The 25,682-nt window shown below is 42.6% G+C and overlaps 1 protein-coding gene across 21 annotated transcripts in view; it reads right to left on the minus strand.

Annotated features, from left to right (window-relative positions):
* Positions 1-25,682, minus strand: part of MAPK8IP3 (mitogen-activated protein kinase 8 interacting protein 3) — a 71,191-nt gene that overhangs the window by 17,177 nt on the left and 28,332 nt on the right. For 7 of the 21 annotated variants that reach the window (XM_059861603.1, XM_059861602.1, XM_059861598.1 and 4 more), the window contains 10 exons: positions 21,044-21,293; positions 18,311-18,413; positions 15,209-15,327; positions 10,947-10,958; positions 6,784-6,841; positions 5,646-5,798; positions 4,231-4,312; positions 2,348-2,499; positions 1,696-1,752; positions 994-1,164 (listed from right to left, as the gene is read on the minus strand). In XM_059861603.1, coding sequence (XP_059717586.1) covers positions 994-1,164; positions 1,696-1,752; positions 2,348-2,499; positions 4,231-4,312; positions 5,646-5,798; positions 6,784-6,841; positions 10,947-10,958; positions 15,209-15,327; positions 18,311-18,413; positions 21,044-21,293 — 1,157 coding nt within the window. Of the gene's footprint in view, positions 1-993; positions 1,165-1,695; positions 1,753-2,347; positions 2,500-4,230; positions 4,313-5,645; positions 5,799-6,783; positions 6,842-10,946; positions 10,959-15,208; positions 15,328-18,310; positions 18,414-21,043; positions 21,294-23,704; positions 23,835-25,682 lie in introns of those variants that run through there. The other 14 variants (XM_059861618.1, XM_059861616.1, XM_059861607.1 and 11 more) reach the window with 9 other exon arrangements.

Here is a 25,682-nt window from a genome sequence, read left to right on the forward strand (position 1 = left end):
TATAACAACTCCAGGTTTGCCCTGGCAAAGCTTAAACCAAAAATTGATGGGTGAGCTTTTAGATATGTTTTAATATAAACAAATGCTGTTTGTCAGTTCCAGCTCTCAAAAGGTTTTTAAAGTATCATTCTGAGGTACAAACAACATCAGCAGAAAAATTTAATCCTGTGGACAACCCCATTATGTAAAACACTGCTGAGAAGTACTCAGAAACCACAGCATGACTGTGAGATGTCATCAGAGAAAAAGATGGAGTAAGGGCAGTGGGTACCTAAAAAGTTTAAATTTACCCTTCTACAAGATCCGGTGTCTTTTCAACAAATCCTTTTTATTGTAGAAGTTATCCTACTTTACCACCACATTCTTCAAAGTCCTTCCATAAAAACACACCCCATGTGAAACCAAACAACCTTTGCAATGGCAGAACACATTGTGAAGTCATGCAAAGCACTGAAGAGTTTTCTCCCTTCATGTCAGCAACACAAAGAATTTGGGTAAACTGTAATAGCGATACCCAGAGGCTCATTTTCAGCATGGTTTAAATTAAAACCAAGTACTGGAACTTTAATGTGCTGTGGAGAGAACTTTTATCTTCACTTAAACCCCCTGTCAAAAGGGTTGTGCAGACATTTCATCCCTTTGTCTTGATGTTGCCATCACACCCCACCACAAAAACCCTCTTTCATTCCATCCCGGTTTGCAAATACAAGTGCAGAACTGGAGTGGGGCCACCCAGAGCTCCCGTGGTGCCTGCTGAGATGATCCATCATGGCCTGAAAAGCCATGGATACTGTATGTTTGGGAGGACAAGGTTTGCTGAACCCATCCGTATAGTAACTGATGAGTGAAAGCTCAGGGAGATAAGCCACAGAGAAGAGAGACATACTAACATCACACAGACTGTTTCCAAAGTGGAAAACAGCTTATTTCAAACACTGCTGTTCTTTGGGAGAGCTGCAGGGGAGCCTGGCTTAGCACAGCCCTGTAACTCACTCGTCAGGGAAGAACTCAAGGGTGCGGCTGCCGGAGGAGATCTGACACATGGTGTGGCTGCGCCGCTGGCTGAACCCCGCCGTGGTGGGAGACTTGTAGTGGATATTCACAGAGGGGTAGGTCCTCTTTGCTGGGGGAGGACTGGAGGAAGAGCTGAACAGACGGCTGAAACTAGTGACAGAAAAAGGCAAAAAAGTAAGAGAAAAGGTGCCTGGGGAGACAAGCACCATAGATACACAAAAGGGGAAGCAAGAGGTTGGGATCAAAGGTTGTAAGCCTGTCACAAAAACTGCTCTACTTCAAATTCAGACCTACATCCTTGGTTTGATTGGCATAAGGTGTTTTTAGCTTCCAGAAATAGGTACCTTCTAAAAACAGCCCTTTATTACAACTGACTGTGAGTGTGTCCTCCTAAACCAGGACAGAGTATGAAAGTTTCCATTCCAGGATACTCATGAACTTTTTCAGCTTGTGAAACAAAATCAGTGTGCATGGTCAGATCTGATTTTAACTTCACTAAGGACAAAGGAAGCCCTTGAAGGCAAAAGGGTTAAGCCAACAAACCTTTTGGGGGTTGAAGGCAAAAGGGTTAAGCCAACTTCCATCTGACATTAATGTCAGAGTCTATCAAGTTGCTGTCTGAAGTAGAAATGGCAACACTCCCCGTTTTCCTAATCTTGCACGAACCACCAAAGAACTTACAACTGCCAAATGGTGGATTTCTTCTTCTCCTGCACGGATGGGTGCTCACGGGAAGCTCTACGGACAAACACAGCAGAACCAAGTTAATTTCTGCATCTCTGCCAAGCATCGGGTCATTTCCATGAAGGAAGCCATGTTCAAAGTCAGAATTCATTTTAACATGTTTCAAAAGACACCAGCAAATGGGACATGCCCTGGTCTTCAATGCAAGCACACACAACCACTTTAAGTATCAAGGCTGAAAGGCAAGTAAGAGTGTTTAACGTGATTATCAACTCTCTGTAACACTATCTGCCACAGACAGTGTGGGAATTACAGAACCTAGCATTAAAGTCACTTCAAGCCGTAGCCTTTAGAAGTCATCAATCAGAAGCAATACTCCTCCCTAGAGCTTCTCCCAGATTAGTAAGCACACAAGAAACAAGCAAGAGAAACAACTGTCCAGTGTCTCCAAATAACGGCAGCAACATGAAATTTGCAGCCCAGGTTCAGGAACAAGAGAGAAAGAATTGGTATTAGGAGAAAAGCATCTACAGTCTGGAAAACTTCCAGTACTTCTCAACCCTGTGTTGGTAGGGGATGCATTGACCACAAGGTAAAACATGAACAGGTTCTGTCCTAAACAGGAATGGTACCCAACACCCAGCCTCACCTGATCATCTCTGTCCACCTGACAGCCTCCTGGAGCTCCATCAGCCTCTCCTTGTACTGGTTGCGCTCCATAAGGACCCGGGCCATCTCCACACGGGTAAAGCGCCGGCGCTGGGCAATGGGAATGTTGTCCTGCAGAGGGGAGGAGCACTGCTTCAGCCAACAAAAGATGGAATGGGATTGAGGTTAGTACCGGGCATGTCAGGTATAGACACATATTTGTTAGTTCTTCTGCCCTGTTTGATTTCACCCCCATTACCCCATATGAGGAGCTAATTCAGACAGTGAGCTCCAAACTATGGCCATGGACCTCCGTGGGTTCAACAAATCCATGGAAACTAGAATGAGAATCACCACCAACTTGAACACATAGCACTCACATACACACACCCCAGTGTGGGACTATTGCCAGCAAGGTGCTTTGACAATCTGCAAGGAATGGTAAGAATTGACAGTGGTCTGTTGGTCCAGAAATTTGGAAACCAAAGATTCAATTCAGTAGCAAAGCCAGTCACAAGCAGCAGGGAGCACCACATAATGCCACCTGACCTCTCAGGAGGAGTACAAGGAGGTATTCTGTTAGTATAGATGGATAAAGGTAGGAAACAGGAAACTAAGGAAACACCTTTTTCTCTCTGGTGACACGAATTGACCTTCCAATGAGGGCAGAGGCAGCTTTGGGTTGGGAACAAAATGAGTAAAAGTCTGTTTTGTCTCTTTAGAAAAGTAGAAAATGAGAACAACATTATAAAAAATATCTGCCCAAAATAAAGACTGCAAGGGTTTTGGGAACTCATTACTAGGAGGTGGCACATGGTTGTGCTAAACTGTGGCAATTCCCAAGCTCAACCTGGCTGTTAAGTGCTGCTGAGAGGAACAGCACGAATTAACCAAATCCCTCTCTAGCCTCCCTGGACTTTGAATCAAATCTGTATGACTAGTCAAAACAAGAACTGTATAAACAAAAAGGAATTTATCAATTATTTTTTTAAATTATTAAAAGAACCAGACCTCCTGTCCGTTCAACTGAAAACAAATCCAACTCTTTTCAGCAGCTCATGAGCACAACTTGAAAATGTTCCCATCTACCTAAATTCTCAACAGACCAAGTTCACTCCAAGTAAGTTAAGAGATCTAGGCTAAAACTGAACCAGCTCTGATACCTTGTGTAAGAAAGAAAACAGTAACATGACATAAGTAAAGATACTGAATTCCCTGTCCTAGCAGGGACATTTACAAGGAAATCTTGTTACTCCTTGATTTTCCTTTTTTTTTCCAGCTTCAGTTGGTCTTTGTTGAACAGCCTCTATCCCAGTCAAAACAGTTTCAAGAGCTGTCCTAAAAGAACAGCCCACGAACCTTCTCTGCCTGTACGCAGTAACAGGCAATACTGGCTTATGGAAAAGAATTAACAAGTAAAGTGCAGCACCAAGACCGGGTGGTAGTCACTCTTGCAAAGCTGACTGTGTAAGCTGGATTTCACTGCATGATGTGCTCACAGCTACATCTTCATTGCCTACATGGGGACAGGCTCTTCTGGAGAAGCCTGACAGTCATAACACCCTGAGAGAATCCACACTGCACACTAGACTTTGATTCTAAATTAGGATGGTATTGAGCAGGGCAGTGCTCTAGCACCCAGACACAGAAACTACATCCTGCACAGTCGTACTGCCACTGGATCGGCTGCTCCTCTGCGCCAGCTTCCTGTTTGAAAGTTGTATGAAGGGATTTCCGGCTCATCAGCCACAACCCATTCACCACCCTTGCCCTCATTGCTAACAAAGGTACATCAATCTGCATCTCAGGGTTCATATACATGAAGCAATATAGGTAAGTAAATCAACCCCCTTTCCCCGCAGGCATTTTAGTAATGTCATATACCAATTCTGTACAGAGATAGCTGCTTACATCCTCCACCTCCTCTTTGGGCTCTCGTCGGGCAACAATTGCTTCAGATTTCACTCTAGGAAACAGGAAGAAAGGGATCAAAACAGCGAGTGACACCATGGCTGGCTTTGGGAAGAGAACCAGCTATGGGAAGTCTGGCTGCATCCATCACCATGTGTACCAAGTGTACAAATTCTGAGATGCTTCTCTGGCAATTTCCCTCCCTCTTCCAGCACATTACTCCAAACGGCTTTACTGACCTCACCCCTTTTTTTTCAAACATTTGTTGTCAGCACCAAAATACTGACCACTGGAAGAATTCAGCCAGTTTCTGTTTCTGAACCAGCATCTGCATTCAAATATTTGATGAGAACTGAGCCATTTTCAATAGGGAAAATTCTGGCTTAAATGCTTCTGCTGGACTGCTTCTGGTTTCAGTAGATTCTCTGATTCTTTGTGATTCAATACAGTGAAAAAAGCCCCTAATGTGAAGAACAGTTTGCCAAAATGGGGAAGAACACCAAACCCTGATAAAAAATACTTAAAGGATTTAAGTAAGTGCTTTCAGTTTCTTTGAACTCCTACCTTATGAGGCATTACAAAAGGCATTTAAAAAAATCTCCCTGCTTGCATGACTACTTTAATTTAAGACGTTCTGAACAATAAAGAGACCAGTCTGTGTTATTCTTGGTGATTCTGAGCTCAGACTACAGAACCTTCTAGAGTCCAGCTGGAGAACAAACACTGTCCTCTGCCCTGAGAACCTGCAGTCATGCACAGCCAGCCACAATGGAACTGTTCTGCTCTGAGCTCCAGGAGGCAGCTTTGTGTGTATGGATGTGAAACCATCCCAGGCTTTGCTGGGGAGGTGGACTTTAGTTTCCCTAGCTTGAAAGGAAGATTAAAAGTGGCATTTTCCTGTATCAGACTTTATAAACTCTTCTGTCTCTTCTCACTCTTAACATGAGCAATGAAACAATTACTGATATAGGCATTTAAATATTTCTTGTGCAACTCTGTATGAGCTCTTTCAGTAAATGAATGGGCATTCACTTCTCTCACAGCAGGGTTGCTAGGAGGTTGCTAGGAGTTTGCACATCCTGGTTACTAGGAGGATCAAGTTCTTGGCAGTTTCCTTCAAAACTATTGGTCTTGAAACTCTCCTTCTGAGTGGTTTTGGTTGTTGTTGGTTGGTTGGCTTTTAATTGCAAATTTATATCCTAAATGCTCCACTCTAGGGAGCCTGGGTTTGGAGTTGCTCCTTCAGAATCCTAATCCTGCCTTCTTGTGCTCTCTCAAGTACCTTTGAATGCCAATGCTAATCCCACTAGTAAAACAGAGTAAAACAGAGGAGGTGGGTTTACCACTCTTCACTCACAGTTCCTTGGGGCAGGGGGGTAATCACTCACCTCTTTAGCTCCTCCTCCAGCTCCTTGACTCTGGTTTCTATTTTGGCTTTGGCCTGCTTTGTTGCTTCCAGTTCTCCCTTCAGCACCTCCTGCTCACCAGACAGCTGGTCCACCTTGGCAATCAAATCATTCTTCACAACGTTCAAAGCATTTCTTAAAGGTGCGAAAGGGACAATAAGCAAAAATGCCCAAAACTAGCAGTTGTCCATAAAAGAGATCTTTAACTAAAGCCACAGATGCTACTAGGAGTGCTGAAACAAGTGTGTTAACAATTCAGTCCAGCTATGACTCAAGGGAAATTAAACTTTGGGAAGATGGAGCTCCAGAAGAACAGAGAAGTCATCATAATTGTTCAGGACAAGGTTTGGCCATTCAGGAACAAGAGAATGTTCCTGAATGTATCCTGACTAACAAACCAACCTCTCCTTCGGAAGATGACAGAACACTGAAGAAGGCATGTGTAGAGCAACCTATCTATTTTTGGCAGAATGAAAGTCTGAAATACACCCTTCAGAATTGCTGTCATCTGCAATTGAGGATAATTGCAGATGATGGCAATAGAAATAAGCATTTCCAATCAGCTCCAAAACATCTTACATTTATAAAATCAGTAGCTTCCCATTACAGTAGGTTCTCCAGCTCTCCCCTGGGAGTACCTGGCTTTCCTCTTCCCAGCTCCTCAACTTTAATAGCTGGTTTGCAAGCTTTTCTCAAAAACCAACTTCATTACATTGTCTGCTTCTCCTCCATCAACTACAAAATATTTAAGAACTCAACAATGACAATTGTTTTCTTCCTAATAACAAACCTTGCAAATAAAACCTTAGTATCAGCAATCACCCTTAAATCAGCCTCACAGAGGCTCAGACCAACACATGGATTCCCACTGAATTTAAAGCTTGCAACTTATCTCAGATGGCATCAGGCCCTACCAGCACATGCCTAGAGGCTTTATCCAAGTGTCTGCAGAAAGGAAACAGCTTAGGAGAACAATTCTTCTTCTACAAGTGAAGGAACAAGTATTCAGGACAACCAGTTAGATAAACAAGTGAGGGAGGAGTTTTGGCCAACACCTACTCCAAGGTGACATCTTGTTTATAACCAGGCAGGTAGGTCAGAGCATGAGACAGTTCCTTACTTGGTCTCCAGCAGCTGAGAGTTCTCCAGCAGCAGATTGCCCACTTCTTTGCCCATTCCTGAAAAGAAAGGCCAGGCAGTTTTCACGTGCTCTCCTAGAAACATACAGCTTTTGTGGCACTGCCTAACTTACGCTTGAGGAAAAGAAATCACTTTTGTTAGGCTTCCCTAGATTCCTGTGTCCTGTGTGTAAAGTGGAGTGTCTCTACCTGAATGACCAAATAGCACCAGCAAAGACACCCATGTGTCCTCTAGAGAATCCAAACTCAGATCTAGCTTCTCACACCAATCTTCACAGACCTCTTTGGGAGGGACAGAGGGGAGAGCTTCACTAATACCAATCAGGGAAGTCAAGGCAGTAACTCCTCGTTCAGCCATGAGATATTGCAAAGAGTTTTTATCATTCCTTTCAGAGAATGAAGGTAGAGTTTATGGGTTTTTCATAGAGGATAGCAGAACACTGTCCAGGTTGCTGTCCTGCACAATAGTGATTTTCTTCCTTTCTTAGTATAAGCCAAACGTTCTGTTTGCATTATTTGGGATAATGGTTGTTATGAGTTTCATGCACATAAAAGGCTTCCCCATTATCAACCTTCTGCTAGAGCAATTTTAATAGGACTTCAGATTGTCCCTTGCTACATCTAGCTCTAACAGCTTTCTCACAGATGTTTAAAATGTGAAGTCTCGGTTCCACCACTTTAGACCCATACTCAACATTACAGCAGACTCTGCACTTGCACTTGGGCATCCATGTACAGCTGCAGTCTGCAGACTGGTTACAAGAACACTGACACATCTGGGGCTAAGAGTGAAGGCTGAATTCAGTATTTCATAAAACAAATGAAATTTAGGGACCAAAAGCACATCTGGATTGTTTCCCGCTGCCAGGGACTTGCTGAGTCCCAAGGTCTCTATCTTATAGTGAGGAACAGAGACCACCTGAGAGCTGAAGGCAGAGAGGCCTCTCCTTGTTGGAGGACAGTGCTAAGGGGTGCAGCTCATATCTCACCACAGGTCACAGAGCATGAAGAAGTCTCCCCACAATCAGTATTTGTCCTGCCCTCTGAACTCTCTCTTCTTTCATAGCAAAGACATCAACAGTCTTCATGATACATCATTTGCTGATTAATTAGTATTTGCAGAAAATAAAAACAACACAAACTTGAATTAAATGGAAGTTAGAGGAACATGGCAGCGCATGAGAAGTGAAAACACACCAAAACACTCCAACACACAGATCCTCTTCCCACAGTTAAATGGGATGAATTTATGATGACAAAAGCAAACTCCCAGCAAGAATGAGTAAGAAGCAGCATTTTCAAAAAACTTTTGAAAAATCAGTGGCAGACAATTAATCACTTTGATGTTTCAGGCCAATGTGTGTCAGAGAATATTCCAACAGCACAAAAGTGGGAAACACTAATATCAATGCAAACTACAGCGTAATTTTGGGTTGGTAAGGTGAAGGATCTATAGCCCTTTTTTTTTTTTGTGACATGCCGTATTTCATTCAGAAGACTCAGAAGTCTTCTGTTTATTGAAATTTTTTACTTGTTTATTTTTAGTGATTCTACAAATAATGAATTAAATATTTAGCCTGTAAGGCATTACATTGGCACAAGAACATTAAAGGAGCTGAAGAATATCAAGGGAAGAGCTCATCCCCATCTTTTTTTGATTAAATCTTTTTCCTTCATATTCTTGAATCATCCCTCTCTGCAGCTGTTTTTGAGAGAGAAAAATTCTGGGGAAGAGGATGAGCTATCATGCCAGAACTAAAGGCCACACAGCATTCCATCAGTATCCTTCACCACAGCTTCTACTTGCGTGTGATGTAGTGACAGCCCAATGCCTTAACCATCTAGAGGTCAGAAGGGCTCCTCTGGCAATAAAGAACAAGAAGAAGCCTCCCAGAGCCATGGAATGGCACCACAAGATCATCTTGCACAAGCTGTAATGGGACAGCTCTGCTCATGGGAAGAAAACCTTCAGTTTTCAAACCATTGGGGCGTGGAGCAAAGGGAGGTGAGGTCTGGGCAAAGCCCTGTCCAGCAGAGCACCTACACCATATTCCTCTCACAGCCAGGAAAAGTGTGAAGCATCAAAGTGGATAATCAACTACAATGAAACAGACCAGAATCCCCAAACCACCTCTAAAGAGCAGCTTCGTCCTGCTTCTTGGAGAGGTGCTGCCACCACCACAAAAAAACCAAACCAAGGTGATGCAAGACATATGGATGGATGATGAGTGGATAAAAGGAAAAAGAAAAGAAAAGAAAAGAAAAGAAAAGAAAAGAAAAGAAAAGAAAAGAAAAGAAAAGAAAAGAAAAGAAAAGAAAAGAAAAGAAAAGAAAAGAAAAGAAAAGAAAAGAAAAGAAAAGAAAAGAAAAGAAAAGAAAAGAAAAGAAAAGAAAAGAAAAGAAAAGAAAAGAAAAGAAAAGAAAAGAAAAGAAAAGAAAAGAAAAGAAAAGAAAAGAAAAGAAAAGAGAAAAGAAAAAGAGGCCTTTGCCTTACCAAAGAAATCATCCCGTACTATGAGAGCCATCCCATACGAGAAAGGGAACAGAAAGAGATGGGGACAAAGGGGAAGAAAGGAAGAGAAAAACAGCAGCCATTAAGTACCAGTCTGTAAACAGCAAACAGAGCAGCTCGTCAGCACATGTACAGTGTGTGCTGCCAGTACACATGATGCTTGGTAGAAAGTTATCTTGTTCTGCAGCAGCCTGACCTAACGGGGACTTTACTTTAGAGTGTCACAGAACGGTTTGGGTTGAAAGAGACCTTTAAAATTCATCCATTTCCAGTCCCCTGCCATGAGCAGGGACATCTCCCACTAGACCGTGCTCCTCTAAGCCCCACCCAACCTGGCCTTGAAAACACCCAGGGATGAAGCAGTCCCAGTTTCTATGGGCAACCTGTGCCAGAGCCTTACCACTGCAATTGCAAAAAACAAATTTCTTATATCTAATCTAAATCTTCCCTCTTTTGTTTAAACCATCACCCCTTATCCTATCACAACAGATGTCAGGATAAGCTTGAGATGTCCTCATCTGCTTCCTTCATCTTCATAATTTTCCCTGTATGATACATCCTTGAGTTTTTCATTGCCACAACAAAGGCAGGTCAATAGACATTATGAAGAGGGTGAAGAAAGGACAGTAGCAGAGGGAAAACACAGAAGTGGTGCTAAGCATCAAAGCTTTCATCTGGCCTAAAAAGGCCCAAATCCACCTCCACACTGCAACAAACTCCAACCCAGCTTCAGTGGAAGGTTTTCTGAGGAATATTCACACAAAATGTGGCTTACAGTAAAACCAGTTTGAATGAGAAGAAGGGATGATGCCGTCCCTTTCTTGGTATTGTCACAGAGCCCACATTGAGCAGTGCCAAGCACAGGGACATGGCAGAGCTCGTTGGCACATGACGCTATCGCAGCTGCCAGGTCACCCTTTACTATAGGGCAAATTTTACCCAGTTTGCACTGTAATCAAGAGAGATTTCCTTGACTTCAACTGAAATTTCATCAGCACCCAGGTGTATTTTTCAAGCAGGTGCAAACCTGATGGCAGAGCATGGCTCTAGGGCAGTGAGCAGCCTCCCCCAACAAAGGTCAGAGCCATCACCCAACTCCTGAGAGAGTAAGGCAAAGTTTCCACTAAAGACAGAGGCTTTGCCATTCTAACCCATCACAAAAGTGTCTTTAATGTCACTACAATACCCAAAGGGGGTTGATTTGCACCAGGTAACCCCCCACAGCCACTGGCACGTGGAAGGACTCCTCACAGCACAGGCCATGGAGAGGACAGTGGAACCCTCACTCAGTCTGTGCTCACCTGACCTCTGCTACAAGTACTCTTCCTGGCAGAAAAAAAGCCCTTTGAGCCCCAAGACCTTGAGTGACAGGCTAGTGTGACACTGTGGAGCAAACCTGCCCACAGCCACAGAAAAGAAAGCGGGTTGAAAGGTGGCAGGAACGTGAGCAGAGCAGGGACCTCCTGCTGCAGGGACCCACCAGTGTGAGGCAACCAAGCAAGGTGAGGTGGGAAAAGTCTGCAAAGCCAACCGTGTTTGGACAAGAGCAGGGGAGTATCACATGTGTATACCACATTATCTGACCTCAACCAGAAAAAAAGAAACAAGGAGAACTGAGCAGGAGATACACACCTGAGAACTCCCCTATGCGCCATGTCCAGCGAAGCACAGAGAGACAAGGGAAAAAGGAAGTGAAAAAGGATCCATCAGTGACTAAAACCAACAAAATCAAAATTTTGTTAAAAAAAATTAACAATGATTCAGCCATTTCAATGTCAAAAGGCATGAAATAGTAAGGACAGGATCTGCCATAGCTGTTGATGGCATGACTCTACATACAGGACAGAAAAAACCCCCAAGGAAAGGTAACCCATGGTACAACCGCAAACACACACCTCAGCTATCTCCAGATTTCCAGATTTGGATCTGAGGCAATCATTTCTTCCTGGACTGGGCAAGTCTTTATTTTGTCTTTATTTAGTCATCTACCACTAAATGCAGAACAGCTCATTCCCACTACCTCTCACTTCCCCTCACCTTGCAATTTTAACAGCTGCATCTTCTGACCATAACTGTGCTCTTCAGTGACACTTCAGCTTGCAAAAGACAACTGGTTGCATTTAAAACCTTTTTTGGTACAGTGTAGCACTGGGACTTAGTTTGATACTCTCATTTCAACTTCTGTACACAACACTGTATATAAACTTACCACTAATAACACTGCATTTCTGTCTTTACCACAGACCCCCTGCTCTTTAATTTCCAAAGCAAATATAGTTGGTTATCCTAAACCTGAATCACAGAACGGTTTGCGTCGGAATGATCATCCAGTTCCACCTCCTGCCATGGGCACGGACATTTTCCACTACCCCAGGGTGCTCCAAGCCTCCTCTAACCTGGCCTTGAATACTTCCAGGGATGAGGCAGCCACAGCTTCTCTGGGCAATCAATCAGCTCACCACTGTCACCACCCTCAGTAAAAGGGCTTGTCCACTGAGCACACCCAAACTGCTGTGATCGTTTGTGTCTGGAAACATCTGGGATAGGGAAGAGCAGGAAGGGGGATCTGGTAGAAGGGGAAGCTGAGAAAAGGGGAGATGGGAGAACAGGAACCTACCCAGGATCACGTGTGATTAACAAGTCTATATGTAGGAAAACTGCCAACTAGTGCTCCCAAGTCTGTAGGAGAAATAAGGGAATTTGGTTCTCAATGCTCATTAATAAATAATGGTTCTCACTCCACATTTTCCTCCAGAATACTTCCTATATTCCATGTATATGTAAAGCAGTATTGACAGGAGGAAACCCACATATTTTGTGGGGTTTATTCAAAATAATAAGACATGAAGTGTGCCAATTATGTACAAGGAATAAATGGGATTTTCCATTTCAGAATCAGACTTGACTGCCAACCAGTGCTCAAGGGCAATTTCTATAAGTCCTGTTCTTAAGGTCGTGTTTAATTAAATTTCTCTTTCTTTAAGGAACTGAGACCAAAAAAAAAGAAAAAAAGAGAATATTCTTTACAGATTGCCAAGTTTTGAGAGATTGGAGGAAGTAATAAGTCTTCACTTAAATGAGCTTAGAGTCATTCATTAATTTGATTTACAGAAAGAAGCAAGCTCCAAATATGACCTAGAGGACTCTATCAGCTTGTGGCTCTTGTTCCTTATATCATGTTCATAAAGCACCATTTCCTCTGTGTCTCTTCAGACTCAAAAGTACAGCACAAAGAGAAAACATTCTACCTAACAAAAAAGGCAAAATTTTGGATTATGTTGGCAGATTGCTGTCAGCCCTAAGATCTATCCCTTTGCTTCTATCTTTACCAGACTTTCTTTTGTGCTTTCTGTTGTGCAAAGACAAAAAAAAGTACCAGTCTCATTAGTTGTTGAGAGACACAACCCCTGAGATCTCTCTGTGCTTCCTCTCTTTGTACAACCAGCAATGTATTTGTTCATTTTAGAAACACCCTTATGTGCCAAAGTCAGTGGCCAGAACTCAGCAAAAGGATTAATTAGATCAATGTTGATCACAAAACAAGGCAGAGTCCATCTCCCAGATTTGAAAAGGAACCAGTCCTCCTATTTTGCTGGCCTGCCATGGGATCACCTGAAAGGGTTCTGCAGCTCTGCTCAGGCTAGAAAATGGTCCCAGTACAGAAATGTTCTCCTTGTAAGCCATACTGCAGTCTTCAGAAACTACACTGTGATCTTCAGGGTCCACGCTTACATGGGCACTGTTCAAAAAAGTCTTTGTACATTTTATTGCCAAGTGGTAATTCCCAAACAACAGACATCTCAGAGGTGAAGCACCTTTGACTTCATCCGAGACTGTAGTGAACAACCATGCAAGATTTGGGCAAAAAAAAACTTTGGCCCTTTGAAAACTACAGTCTCCATTTCGTGCTGATCACTAGGTCAGACTACAGGGTAATCCCAAGGGGAAGTGGATTTCCAGAAGGCAGGCTTCCAAAGTGGGAAGCACATTGTCTGAAGCTGTTCATACACCAAGAAAGTAATTTTCCAGAACAGTAACTCTTCCAAGCCAATAATATCTGATACCCCAGTCATTTTGAGGGGGAGAAAGAAAGCAGCAGTTGGCACAGTGATTAGCAGACAGAGCCACAGAATCAACTGAACACTCCTAGATGAGGAAGGAGTGGACACGAGGACCAAGATAAAGCAGATAGTCAATGGCAAGATTATCCCTGGTTTTAGTGTTTTGATTCTGCTAGGAAGAGAGCTCCTGATAATGTATGAAGGTGGCTAACTAAAATTCATTCCACAGCTTTAACCATCACATGTAGTTCCTACTGTCAAGCTTCCCTTTAAGCAGGAGCCCCAGCCCTTCTGCAAATGGCTACTAGCATCCAGGGAATTCTCAAACCTGGAAATCTTGCTTTTCCTTCAAAATTCCTAATTTTGTAAATATCTGCACAGACTGGCTCCCATTGCAGGCAGAGTAAGCCTGTGAGCTCATCCTGAGTCTTCTGCCGCTTTTTTTTTATTCTGGCAATCTTGAGTTGAAGGTGAAACAATAAATGATTTTATGCTTTAGGCAATGGCCTCAGGGCTCTCATATCTGCTGCATGATTTAAAAAAAACCCAAACCTACTCATATCAAAAAGCTATTGTGAACATTCTCATGATGGTCTGATTCATGTTCTTAATTCCAGTCACACTCTTGGCTATAATAGTATGGTTTCACAGATACTTGTCCTTCATCAAACAAGAAGTAATTTATTAACTCCTTTCCAGTTTTCAGTCTGAATCCTCAAGGTTAAGTTTTTGTTTAATAGGGCAAAATCTACCTCCCCTGCAAAAACAAATGCTTTTTAAGGGTCCTGATACAAGACATATCAAAGCTGATACAAGTACCTTCATAATTTGGGCAAAGGTGAGCTGCTGCAAATCTGTATGACACATTTTAGCTCATTCTATTCTGAACACATACACAGAACCAAACTTACAAGATTATCCATATCAGTATCAGTAGACATGGATAATCTTGATATCAGCAGATATCAAGATTATCTATATCAGTAATCACAGAAAGGAAATGTTCACTTTCAGATCATATCTCTTGCCACTAAGTACACACAACACCTTGTTTCTGTGTCCTAAGGCTCCTTAAAGCAAGCAGTAACATGAACTACACTGTCATAAATTCTATCAGCTGCCCATGTCACCTGAGTATTCAAAGACCACTTTTACTGTCCTGATGCAGAAAAACAGCAATAATTAAAAACATGCTTAAATTCTGTCAAAAACCAAGATCTAGATACTCAGGAATCCAATAGAAAAAGTATGGAGAAGGCTGAGAGTGCTCCCGGAGACAAAGCTGCTTCTCTGACTGCTGCAGGGTCCCAGCCAGGAACACAGAATACAGCCTGGCTACAGGTATTACAAACACCTTCAAAATCAGCTTAATAAGTTAATTATTACATCTCTTAGGCTGACTGCGAAACAGTAAATACTGCATTACAGACCATAGTATTTCCAAATCATTTAAACATCAAAAACTTAACCAAATGAGTTATTTTCTTATAAATTTCAAACAAATTTCTTCTCTCAGTATAATATTGGGGGAGGAATTTTCAGCCAGAAGCAGAAGAAGCAAATTTTGTCTTCAAATTATTTGTGTGGTAGAATCCTGTAGAAAAATAACTTATGCACTGAAGACAACCCAAATAAAAGTTATCTAACAGATGAGATTATTTTCTAAATAATCATTACTGTACTGCAGGTATTATGCTTCTATCACATGTATCTCAATTTCCATGCGTTCTTGAAAAAGAGAAACATCCATGTTCAGAAAGAAAAAGAGAAATTAAATGTTTCTAGAAGCTTAGTATGGAGTCATTGTACCAGAGGAAAAAAACAAGGTTTTACCTAGCAGATCTGCTCCTTCATCAACATCTCCAATGACCTCAGACCCTGCTGTGGAAAGTTCATGGTACAGGGAGTCTGTGTTGATGCCAAATGCTTTGTTCACAATCCCCTGTGTTGGGCTGTTGTTGGAAGCAAAAAACCAGAAGGAATCTTGTTACTTGCCAACATTTAAGATCAAATATTAATCTTTGAAATACTGAGCATCTCAGACGATTGCAATCAAAACCTATCTGTTCACCACTGAATGAATCAGGAAGCACACTGAGTAAAGAAAATAGCATGTGCTATTCCCTGTATCATAGAATTTTGAAATTACTTGGATTAGAAAGGACCTTAAAGACCACCTTGTTTCAACCCCCTGCCATGAGTAGGGACACCTTCCACTATCCCAAGTTGCTCCAAGCCCCATCCAACTTGGCCTTGGACACTTCCAGCCAAAGTTGCTCTGGGCAACTGGTGTCAGGGCCTCCTCACCCTCATGGACAATAATTTTTCCCCAATATCTCATCTAACCCTGCCCTCTGGCAGTGGGAAACCATTTCTCGTTGTCCTGTCCCTCCAGGCCCTTGTCCAAAGTCCAGCTCTCCTGGAGCCCCTTTAGGCCCTGGAAGGGGCTCTATGAGGTCTCTCTGGAGCCTCCTCTTCTCCAGGTGAACCCCACACAGCTCTCCCAGCCTGGCTCTAAAGAGAGGGGCTCCAGTCCTTGGAGCATGTCCATGGCCTCCTCTGGACTTGCTCTAACAGCTTTATGTCCTTCTTGTTCTGAGGACACATTTATCATCCACAATCTCAAAGCTCACCCAGATGATTTACTCTGAAGTCACACAAGTTAAGGACTATTCAGTATTTCACAGAAAAATTTCACCTCGCAGAAGAGCTCAGCTTTGACCTGTCAGATTCTGCAAGGATTCCCATGCTCTGATCAATCTAGACAGAAACCTCAGACGACAGTAAGACCAAATACAAAATTCAATGCTGAAAACAGCAACAGCTTTTTTACTTGGCCAACCAATAAGCGCAATCAGTCTGAAGGGTCCATTTTCCCTTTGGGTAAATGTATGTATTGAAAAGCATTTCTTCACATGTCCCCAAATGTATTTAATTAAAGATAAATCAAAGTTAATAGTTTTTAGTCTTATCAGACGACAGCACATTTCCACCTCTCAGTGTCTTTGATACCATCAAGAATCTTCTTGGATTTCTTGACAGCTTCATGGCTCAAAGCAGCAAAGAGTTGTTTCAGGATGTGCAGGTGAGGCAACTTCTGGGACTGTGGCTGTCTACTCTAAAAAAATTGCAGTGCCCTGCCTTCTATGAGTAACATCAAACCAGCAATAGCAGCAGCTATGCAATTTCTACAGCAATCTATCAGAAAGGTCAGCACCAGCTAAGATGATCTCAAGTTGTATGGCTTCATTATCACATAAACAATCCTAGTGATTATAAATGGAGTGTAGTAGCTGCCTCTGACATTGCAGCTACAGCACATTGCAAAGAAGAGGAAAAAAAAGTGGGTTTTTCAATTACAGAAAAATTCCAGCTACCCAGACATCTGAGAGCACTGAGGAAGTACAAATGGTACTGTGATGGCACTGCAATTAATCGGTTCACACAATCCAATGGTCAGCACAAATGACAAGAGAAACCAGCACTCAGTCTGACCTGGAGACCTAATTCAGACTGAATTTTCCTGTTCAACATTCAGCTTTCAGAGCTATATGTATCATGAAAGCACTCTGTTTTCAGAGCAGCACACACACTGTCAGCAGTCCAAGTCAGGCTGTGTCTCCTGTAGCTCTCAGTCTCACCACCTGGAGTAGAGATTCCTGCCTGAAGAGCTCTGGTGCATCAATCCTCTCTGTTTCCTTACTTCCCCTGTATTTGACCAGTTTTTTATCTGATCTCATCAATCACTTTTTTCTTCCCCACACTGAGCAGTTTCAACTCTCTAGATTCCTCCTGACCCTAAAAATAGTCCAGGTATCCTACATGTCCCAAGGGAAGCTTAACTCTGTGTGCCTTCCCAGATGAGACACGCAGGTCTTATTGCTGCTCATACCCTTCTCAGTGGGGGTGCTCAACAGGGTGGGCAAATCCAATCCAGATTGGGACCATTAGATAATCTTGCCTTCACTCTGCCAGGGTACTGTATTTTCTGCATATCTGTAAGATTCTGGGGAGCTTTTTGCTGATACAGTGCCAAATTACCCACTGGACAAGGGTAAAAGGTAAACTTTAATAAAAACAAATCAAGCCTCACAACAATGTGGTGTCAAAATTAATAGCCTTTAGGCAGCCTCCTATTTAGAACAAAATGGGTGATGGGTAGGGATCAGAGCAACAGAATAGTTTAGTAAAAGTCTGATGATTCTTCTGAAAACTGTGTTGAGGATTTGTAACCACTTCAGTGCACTGATGGGTCATAATTGCTCTGACCAGCCTCACCTGGGAACCGCACCTACCCGGTCCCAGAGCTCCCTTTGACCTCAGGCCTATGCCTTCAGTTCTTTGCTAGGATGCACCTGTCTTCAGTCCTGTCTCCTGCTACTCATGGGTAGCACTGGGACCGAATTCACACCCTTCCTTTGTCTGGGGCTGCTGACAAGGCTCACTACCACCGATCTGAGCCTCCCTGCTCAGAGCCTGTGGGATTGGGATTGCTGAGGTTACCTCTGTTTGTCCTCCCTTGGGGGGACAGTCCTGCCTCCTCAAATACTTGACAAAATTAGAACTGGAAGAAACTTGAGGTTTTAAAATGGAATTCAGAATTGAGCTCTTATTGGACAAATGCACCTTTTCCCTATTCCTGACAGCTTATGCCCATGTTCTCTTTTCTTGTCCTAAAACTTCTGCTGCTCCATCATCTCTCCAAACCCCCTGACCAGTAAGACAAATGAGCCCAGTCCTGGGTCAGCTGCACACATCCTCCTGCAGATCACCAGCAGGGGTCTGCCTTTTGGAGAACCCAAAGCAGGTCAGGACCTCTGACATTAGGCAGAATATATGCACTGTCTCAAATAGCATTGTGAGCTCTCTATGAGCCAGAGCATCCATTCATGAAGCCAACTGACAAAGCACACAGGGTAAAGTCACAATCAGTACCTGCTACCCGTGCGTTCCAGGCGGGGGTCCTGACACATATCCAGCTCTGGGGTGGAATCGATGATGTCCTGGACATCGGACCACTCATCACTGCTGCCCATCCCTAGGTAAGACAGTACAGATCACGTACAGGATCAGGACTTTCAGAGAATGGTATTTCTCGAAGGGACTTTTACAGCTTTGAATATTGAGATTCGAAAATTTCATGATGCCATGTTCAAAGTCTTAAAATCAGAACAGAAAGCGGTTGAAGGTGGTCTCTCAATTCTAGAACAGGAACACCATAAGCATTCCCCTTTCCACCCCCATTCCAAAGCATCACTAAAGTCATTGCCCTGAATACTCACTAAAATGGGATCAGCAGAGATATTTTATTCATTGAAATAAATTCTAAAACTCCTTTTTTATCTGCCAATAAAAAACTCCTCCATCCCCAGATAGCATTAGCCGAGTTTGAAGGCAACACAGTGATTTTCTGTGCAGCTTCATAGAAATTACTGTTGTTAGGAACTGGCGCTATTTAGTTTTAAAAGAAATAGGTTTTCAATACAAATTTTCAAGTCTGCACTGGTTTAGATATCCATTACAGTGAATCTTGACTTCAAAACCGATAAAGGAAATCTGGTTAGTGTGTAATCTACAACCTGAAGCCAATATTTGAAGAATAAGAAATTTCTTGCTCTTGTCAAGTCCTATTTATTGAATACCAAACTCTTCAAAAGCTCAGACTTGCACCTATTCTGACCAAGCAACATGAACACTGTGTCTGTTCACATAAGGAATTCCTGAAAGATTAATGACCTAATTTGTGAATTACATTAGTCCCTCAATGAACTTAGATGTGACATTTTTTACCTTTCCAGACGATCTCAGTAACCAAAAATACAAAGTCCATGACAACTGAAGTGTTAATTTCTTTCAGGCTGGCATTGTGCCAGCTGGCAGCAAACCCAGGCTGGAAGACAAAGTGTGATATGGATCTGTTGCCAAAGCAGGCATCCACACCCAGCGGGTCTAACATAAGCACAGCCTTCCTCAGCTTTATTTTACCAAGCTAGGAAGCTTTTCTGCAAACACCTCTGAGTACCATTTTTGGTAGATCAGCTCTAAGGCACATGCATCACTGAGAGACATTTTAATTACAGATGCATAAAATACATTATTAAAATTCAAGTATGTGCATTACTTCTAAGCGCGGAGAATTGATTTCTCATTAGGGGTGAGAAATAGCTGAAAGGCTGAATATGCAGACCACATAAGGAAGCCATAACTATCTGCTGTGAGCAAATTCCACAATATCACACTTCCACGCAGAAAGTGGAGGGAGAAAAAGCTTCCACTTCACAACTGCACACATACAAAAAAGAGATTATTTTGACCCAAGAAAACTGTTGATAGTAAATGAGCTTGTAAAGCAGCAACTGTAAAAATCAGGGCATTCAAACTACTGACATCCATGCTTAGCTTTCCTGATACAAATGTTTCATGGTCTTGCCTTGGCCAGGATCACAGCCAGACCACAATCTAACAGCAGGCTGTTCAGAACCCATATGCTTCCATGGACAACTATCCTAGTCTCTGACAGATGGACATCTGTGACCCTGAGGGCCCCCTCAGGAAAATACAGACTGGGACTCAGTCTCCTCTCCTCTCTCAGTTCTTTTTCAGTGCTACAGCAAAAGATGTTATATGTTGGTTTATGGTCTTACTTTATTAGGAACCAGCTTGTGAATGTTACCAGAGAAATTTCTGCTTCAGTAATAACTTAGTTATAACTTCTGCTTCCCAAGGACTAACTTGGATAAGAAGATCATCTGGTTCAGAAGCCAACCTCATAGACCTATGTTTACCCCTCTGCTCCTGCATATTATCCTAATGACCTTTGATAAATATTACAGTCCTTTTGTATATTAAGTTCATGACCTGTAAAACAGATCACTTCTCATTTCTGATGGCCACTGCAAGTCTCACAATCAAGGGTAGACCTGCTCAGACAGTACATGGGCACAGATGAAGGGTTTTTATCATGTCATTAAATCATTTATTTACTTAACAGCCTGGTGCTAAAGCTTAGAGAATGGCTTTCCTAATAAGAAATCATGAATTCAAATTACTAAAGTACTCTGGAAAATGAGAGACAACAACTGTAACTTCCACAGATTTGGGAGTGTTCTTATATGAGAAAGAGGCTAAAAAAATCAGCTTATTTAGCTGAGAAAAACAGCTGGATAAAATTATTTTAAGCAAATCAGTGTGGGATAAGAGCGCAGAGGGAAAATAATTATTTAATCTCACTGACAAATTTGGCATTTGAACAACTGGATATAAAATACTTACAAATAAATACAGACAGAAAACTAAATATAAGCTTTTAACTTTCATACTGATAAGATCCAGGAACAGCTTCCCAAAAGCTCAGCCTAAGATGTGACTTGAGTGCTTACGAAAGCAAGACATGAATTCATGTCACTGCAGGGAACTGAACTCAGTAACCTGTTCCCATTCTGTGAATTTGTGAAATTACTCATATAACTGATGTTTTCAAAAATTTACAACACAGAAAACTGCTAACATCCAATTAACCCTATCTCATTCATGTACCTTTCTGAGTCAGGCTTCCTCAAATTCTATACTTACAGTGCAGTCTCCCAGCCTCTCCCTGTAACAGAGAGACACAAGCACTGGGAAGTTGATTATGTTAGTGACCAAGTACCTGAGCTCCAGCTGCCATACCTATGCTGACATTCCTCATCTCCTGTGTGACCTGGACTTCCATGTTCCGGCTGTTACGCTTTTCTCGTGCCCTCTTATTACTCTTGGTGGTGCCATTGGCGTACTCGCTGATGGGCTGGATGCTCTCATTCAGAGGGGTGACAGCAGCAGAGGGCACAGATGATGTGGGAGTGTTGGACTTGGTTCCCGTGGTGCTCGGCGTGGCAGCTGCTGAGGACTGCCCAGATTCAGACATTTCATCTTGGGGGCACTGTGGCAATTCCAGGGCAGCAGAACAGAAAGGGAAAAGCACAATTATACACTTCAGTAAGTCCCATTTGCTGGTGTATGGCTGCCTTAAAGCATTATGAGCATGGTTCTTGCTCATTGTACCAGTTACATGTCCCATTGTTTGCTGGTGGCACTGGGCACTACCACCACAGTGAAGCACTGAGTTCTTGTGCTGAGCTCAGCAAGCAAATCCCACCTGTAGAGAGGGCTAATAACCTTCTTCAATAAGGCTGATAACTCCTTCAATACTGAATACTGGTCTTCACAAATCACATTGGTATGTGATCTCAAGAAAGGTGGCCTTATCACAGGTGAAAAGCACCTGTAGCTCACACGGACTACAGTGAAAGCTGAAGGGCTTTGGCAGTTGCAGCAAACTAGGCCAGTGTTTCCCAAGGCTGGAAGGTAACATGGATATCGCTTGGGAAGGATCTGAAGGGGCCTCTTAGAAGTCTTGGCTGATGTCACTACTGTAAGCCACTAACACACCTGGATGAGAAAACAGCAAACTGGTTTTGCCACTAAACTGCAGAAGCAGAGTGGACACTGATCTGGGATGCTCTGGCTTGTCTGACACAGGAGACCTATGTCTCCAAACCACCTTATGCACAGCTAGGCAGGCATGAGTCCAGCTTGAGAACACAGCATAAGCAGGTGTGGTCTCTCACTTCCAAATAGCAGGATGATAATACCCAAGAATTCAGAAAGGTGAGAAATGAACACAGGAGATGGATTCTCAGTATGGAATGTGCAAAATGGCTCTTGGTTCTAACAGACATTACGGCCCCACTTCTTGTACCATCACGTCTTGAGGAACAGGAGGCTTCAAGGTTTTGTCAGGGTTTTACACTGTAAGCTGTGTTTGTCAACTAAAGCACACTGCTTCAGTCAGACAAGGAATGCCCTGACCAGCGCCATGACCTCTCTCAGACTCAAAGAGATTTCCCCAGTCTTAAGGGCAGCCCGCTCTAATTACTGCCTGTAGGGAGGTGACATAATTAATGCTGAAAGTTATATGCGACAGTGAGTTGCAATTGGGTGCAGTGGCATTCATCTGCACATCCAGACCAAGCTTTCATCTTCACCACTGGCCTCTCACCTCCTGTGCAAGTACTAGAGAGATCCTGGTTCAGCTCAGAGGCTGCTCTGAGCCCACAAACCTCGGTGCTCTGACAGGGTTTCACTTTGCTCATCTGGATGTCTCGTTCTCTTGTTCTAATAACAGCTTCACAACATGACAAAAAAATCCAATGCGGGATGAGTGAGAAGACTGAAAAAAGTGGTGGCTTAACCCTTTGCAGCCTTATTTTTGTCAAATCTGGAGTTTTATTAAGATCTTCCTTTAATTAGACTGGCCTCTGTATGCTTTGCTGCACACCGCACTACAGAAGTCTAAGGGTTTACACTGCACCTGCACACTTATATTGGAAACTCAGTTTTTTTACAATGGCACTTCCATTAAATGCAATCCACATTTTATGTATCTTCCACATTGTTAGTCCGAACAGCACCCACATTTCCACATGAATATCCAAACTATCTCCCTTCAAATACGCTGGTTTTAGCATCAAGACTGAGATGAGAACTTTGCACTTAGGCTGCTACATGTGAAAACCACGCTTCCCACCTCTACTTCATATTCCTGATTTAGGAGCTACTTTCCCAGTATGTAAAGAAAAAAAAAAGAGTCAAATAGGATTTTCGATAATAAATAGGCTCCAGTAAGCTTTGGACTACCTCAACTGCAGTTTGTCTTCTGTGCTTTCAGATGTACAAAGGGACAAAGATTATCAAGTGTGAAGCGCAACCGTAAAACCTCTTTCCTCAAACAAAACTGCTGTTGGATGAAAGATTTCAGGGATGTTCTTGGACCCACTCTAAGTCTATGAGAATAAGCAAAGGTCAGAAGCATGTTAGCTGTGTAAGAGACACCTAGGCGGGTCCACTCCACTTGTCATTCCTTGTTCTTATGAACCAGATGTCATTCAAAAGTCCGGGATCATCAGTGTCTATAGGGTAATATTTGTATCAACAACATCCTGTAACTTCTTGTTTGTTGACATAACCTGCCCCTTACCCTGAACACATGAATAAGTAATTATCCCAGTCTTTCACTATTCTTTGGTCATAGATGTGAGTTTTGTATTTCACCTGAAAACACACTTTATCAACCTTCCAACCTGCATTGGAGAAATTCCTCCCAAATGGAGGAATTTCGTACTACCAACGTGCTCCTCTTCACAGCCCAGAAGCAGGTATCTTCCTTCTATTGTCTGAGTGCTCTGTTCATGCTAAATATTGCACTAAGAGTGCACTCTTCTCTCCAGCACAGGAGGCATTCTCCAAAACCCACAGCTCACCCAAAGAATAATCTCCACAGCCACCACTTACCTACAGCCATACCTGTAAACCTCCTAAACATCAACTGTGTAGTAGTGACCTCCAAAATGCATTGTGAAGGCCCAACATTCATAGCAGTCATATGTCACCATGAGAAGCCACAATTGTATGGTTATAACACTGAAAGCATAGTACATAAAAACAAAAACGTTAAGGACTTTAAATCTCAAAAACACTGTACAAAATAAATGTAAAACTGAATGCAAAAATAAAATAATGACAACTAAAATAGAAAATAGTAATAAAAAGTAAACAAGGACACTTAAAATGTAAGTACAGCATGGCCCCATGAAGAAGGAAAACTAGTGAGAATAGTCAGGTACATACTGGGAAGGTGAGTCATGTGTGAGTGATGTCAGCAAAATATCAGAGTTTTGAAGAAGAGGCAAGGGGGCATGAGCCATGCCCTCTGAGTAGTCAGTCATGCAGAGGATTTAAGAGATAGCATTTCAGTCACAGAGTGTGCAAGAAGCTTGTGGGAGGAAAATCTCCATTCCAAACTAGCAAGTCAGTCCATCACACCCTTCAATTATTCATCAATTTGTTCCATACTCAGAAAATTCTCCATAACAGTCTACCCATCCAAGTCTTCCACAGCACAAGCTCCTTAGATCCACTGTACCATCTAGCCTCCTTTATCCCAGCATTCCACTCTGAGTCTCCCTAATGAGCACCAACATGAATCCCCACATGATATATTTTGGCGCAGCACACTGCTAGTTCTGCAAAAAGCTTTCTTGGAACTAGATTTTTTTGACCTAATACCACCATCACGACCAAATAACTAAGAGATCCAGTCAGTAATCACAGAATGGTTTGGGCTGGAAAGGATCTTAAGCATCACCTAGTACCAACCCCTGTGCAGTGTGTCGTCCCTGACCAAAGCAGAACAACCTCTATTACCTGAACTTGGACACCAAAGCTTCCCACTTATCTGGTTGCTGCTGCATTCTCCTGCAATGCAGATGCTGGGTTACTTCTTTTGCAAGTTCTCAGTGGGACCACTGAAAGAATTAGACCTTAGCAAGGCTGTGGAAGATGGATCTAACTACACCCAGCTCTTCTCCAAAAACTAACCCCCTGCCCAGCCTGATCACTGGAAGGTCTGTTCACACTTAAGCGTGCAGCACTGCCTGGAGAGCCTGAGGAAAAATGGATTCCAGAGGTGGGCTGAGCTCCATACATTTTGGTTGTGCTGGCTCAGCACTAGTACGAAGAAACACATTCATGCCCTGTCCTCATTTCCACCATCCGTTATTATGTTATTATACTGTGGCACTGCTATTTCCTAATTCCAGGCAGAGCTTTCCAGAAATGACTCTAGGATCTGAATGGCATTCTGCAAGTTGCTGCATTTCCCAAAATTCTGTGCCTCTAACATTACAGTAAGGACTGGATTCCAACCCTCCATCCTAGGCAAAGATATTTTGGATTTCCAAATTCCACAATGGCAGAGAGCTGACAAAGTGCTGACATTTGTGCTATGCTAGGCCTGGCTGCTTTACAGATATAGTGTTAAAAAAACTACCTTGCTACTTTGTTTTCTGAGAAAATTGATAATTTGTCTATGCATCAATAAGGCCACTGCTGTGGAGTCCCTCATGTGAAAGCCCATTCATGGAATCTGGAGACATGCAGAATGGGTAGAACAAGCTGGCGATTTCTTTTCTATCTCTTCTTTGACTTTATGGCATCAATGTAGTTTACAGGATCAGTGATTCAAAACTTCTCAAAAGGAGGCCAGTCCTTACATGTGACACATAAAAGAGATGTTGTATGAATTCCAAGCAAAGTGAAGGTAAATTTAATCAGACACTTTTGCAATAGAGCAGAAGCTCTGTGAGATACAAGTGGACACATTGAGCTGTGCTCAGCAGAGAAACCAGTGGTCTTAGACCTGTCACCAGGCATTTGTGGAAAATCATTTAAAGAGAAAGATTTGATGGGATTCTGAGCACAAAGACTTTGC

This window comes from Haemorhous mexicanus, chromosome 17 (assembly GCF_027477595.1).
Source record: "Haemorhous mexicanus isolate bHaeMex1 chromosome 17, bHaeMex1.pri, whole genome shotgun sequence".
In the NCBI taxonomy this organism is placed as follows: domain Eukaryota; kingdom Metazoa; phylum Chordata; class Aves; order Passeriformes; family Fringillidae; genus Haemorhous; species Haemorhous mexicanus.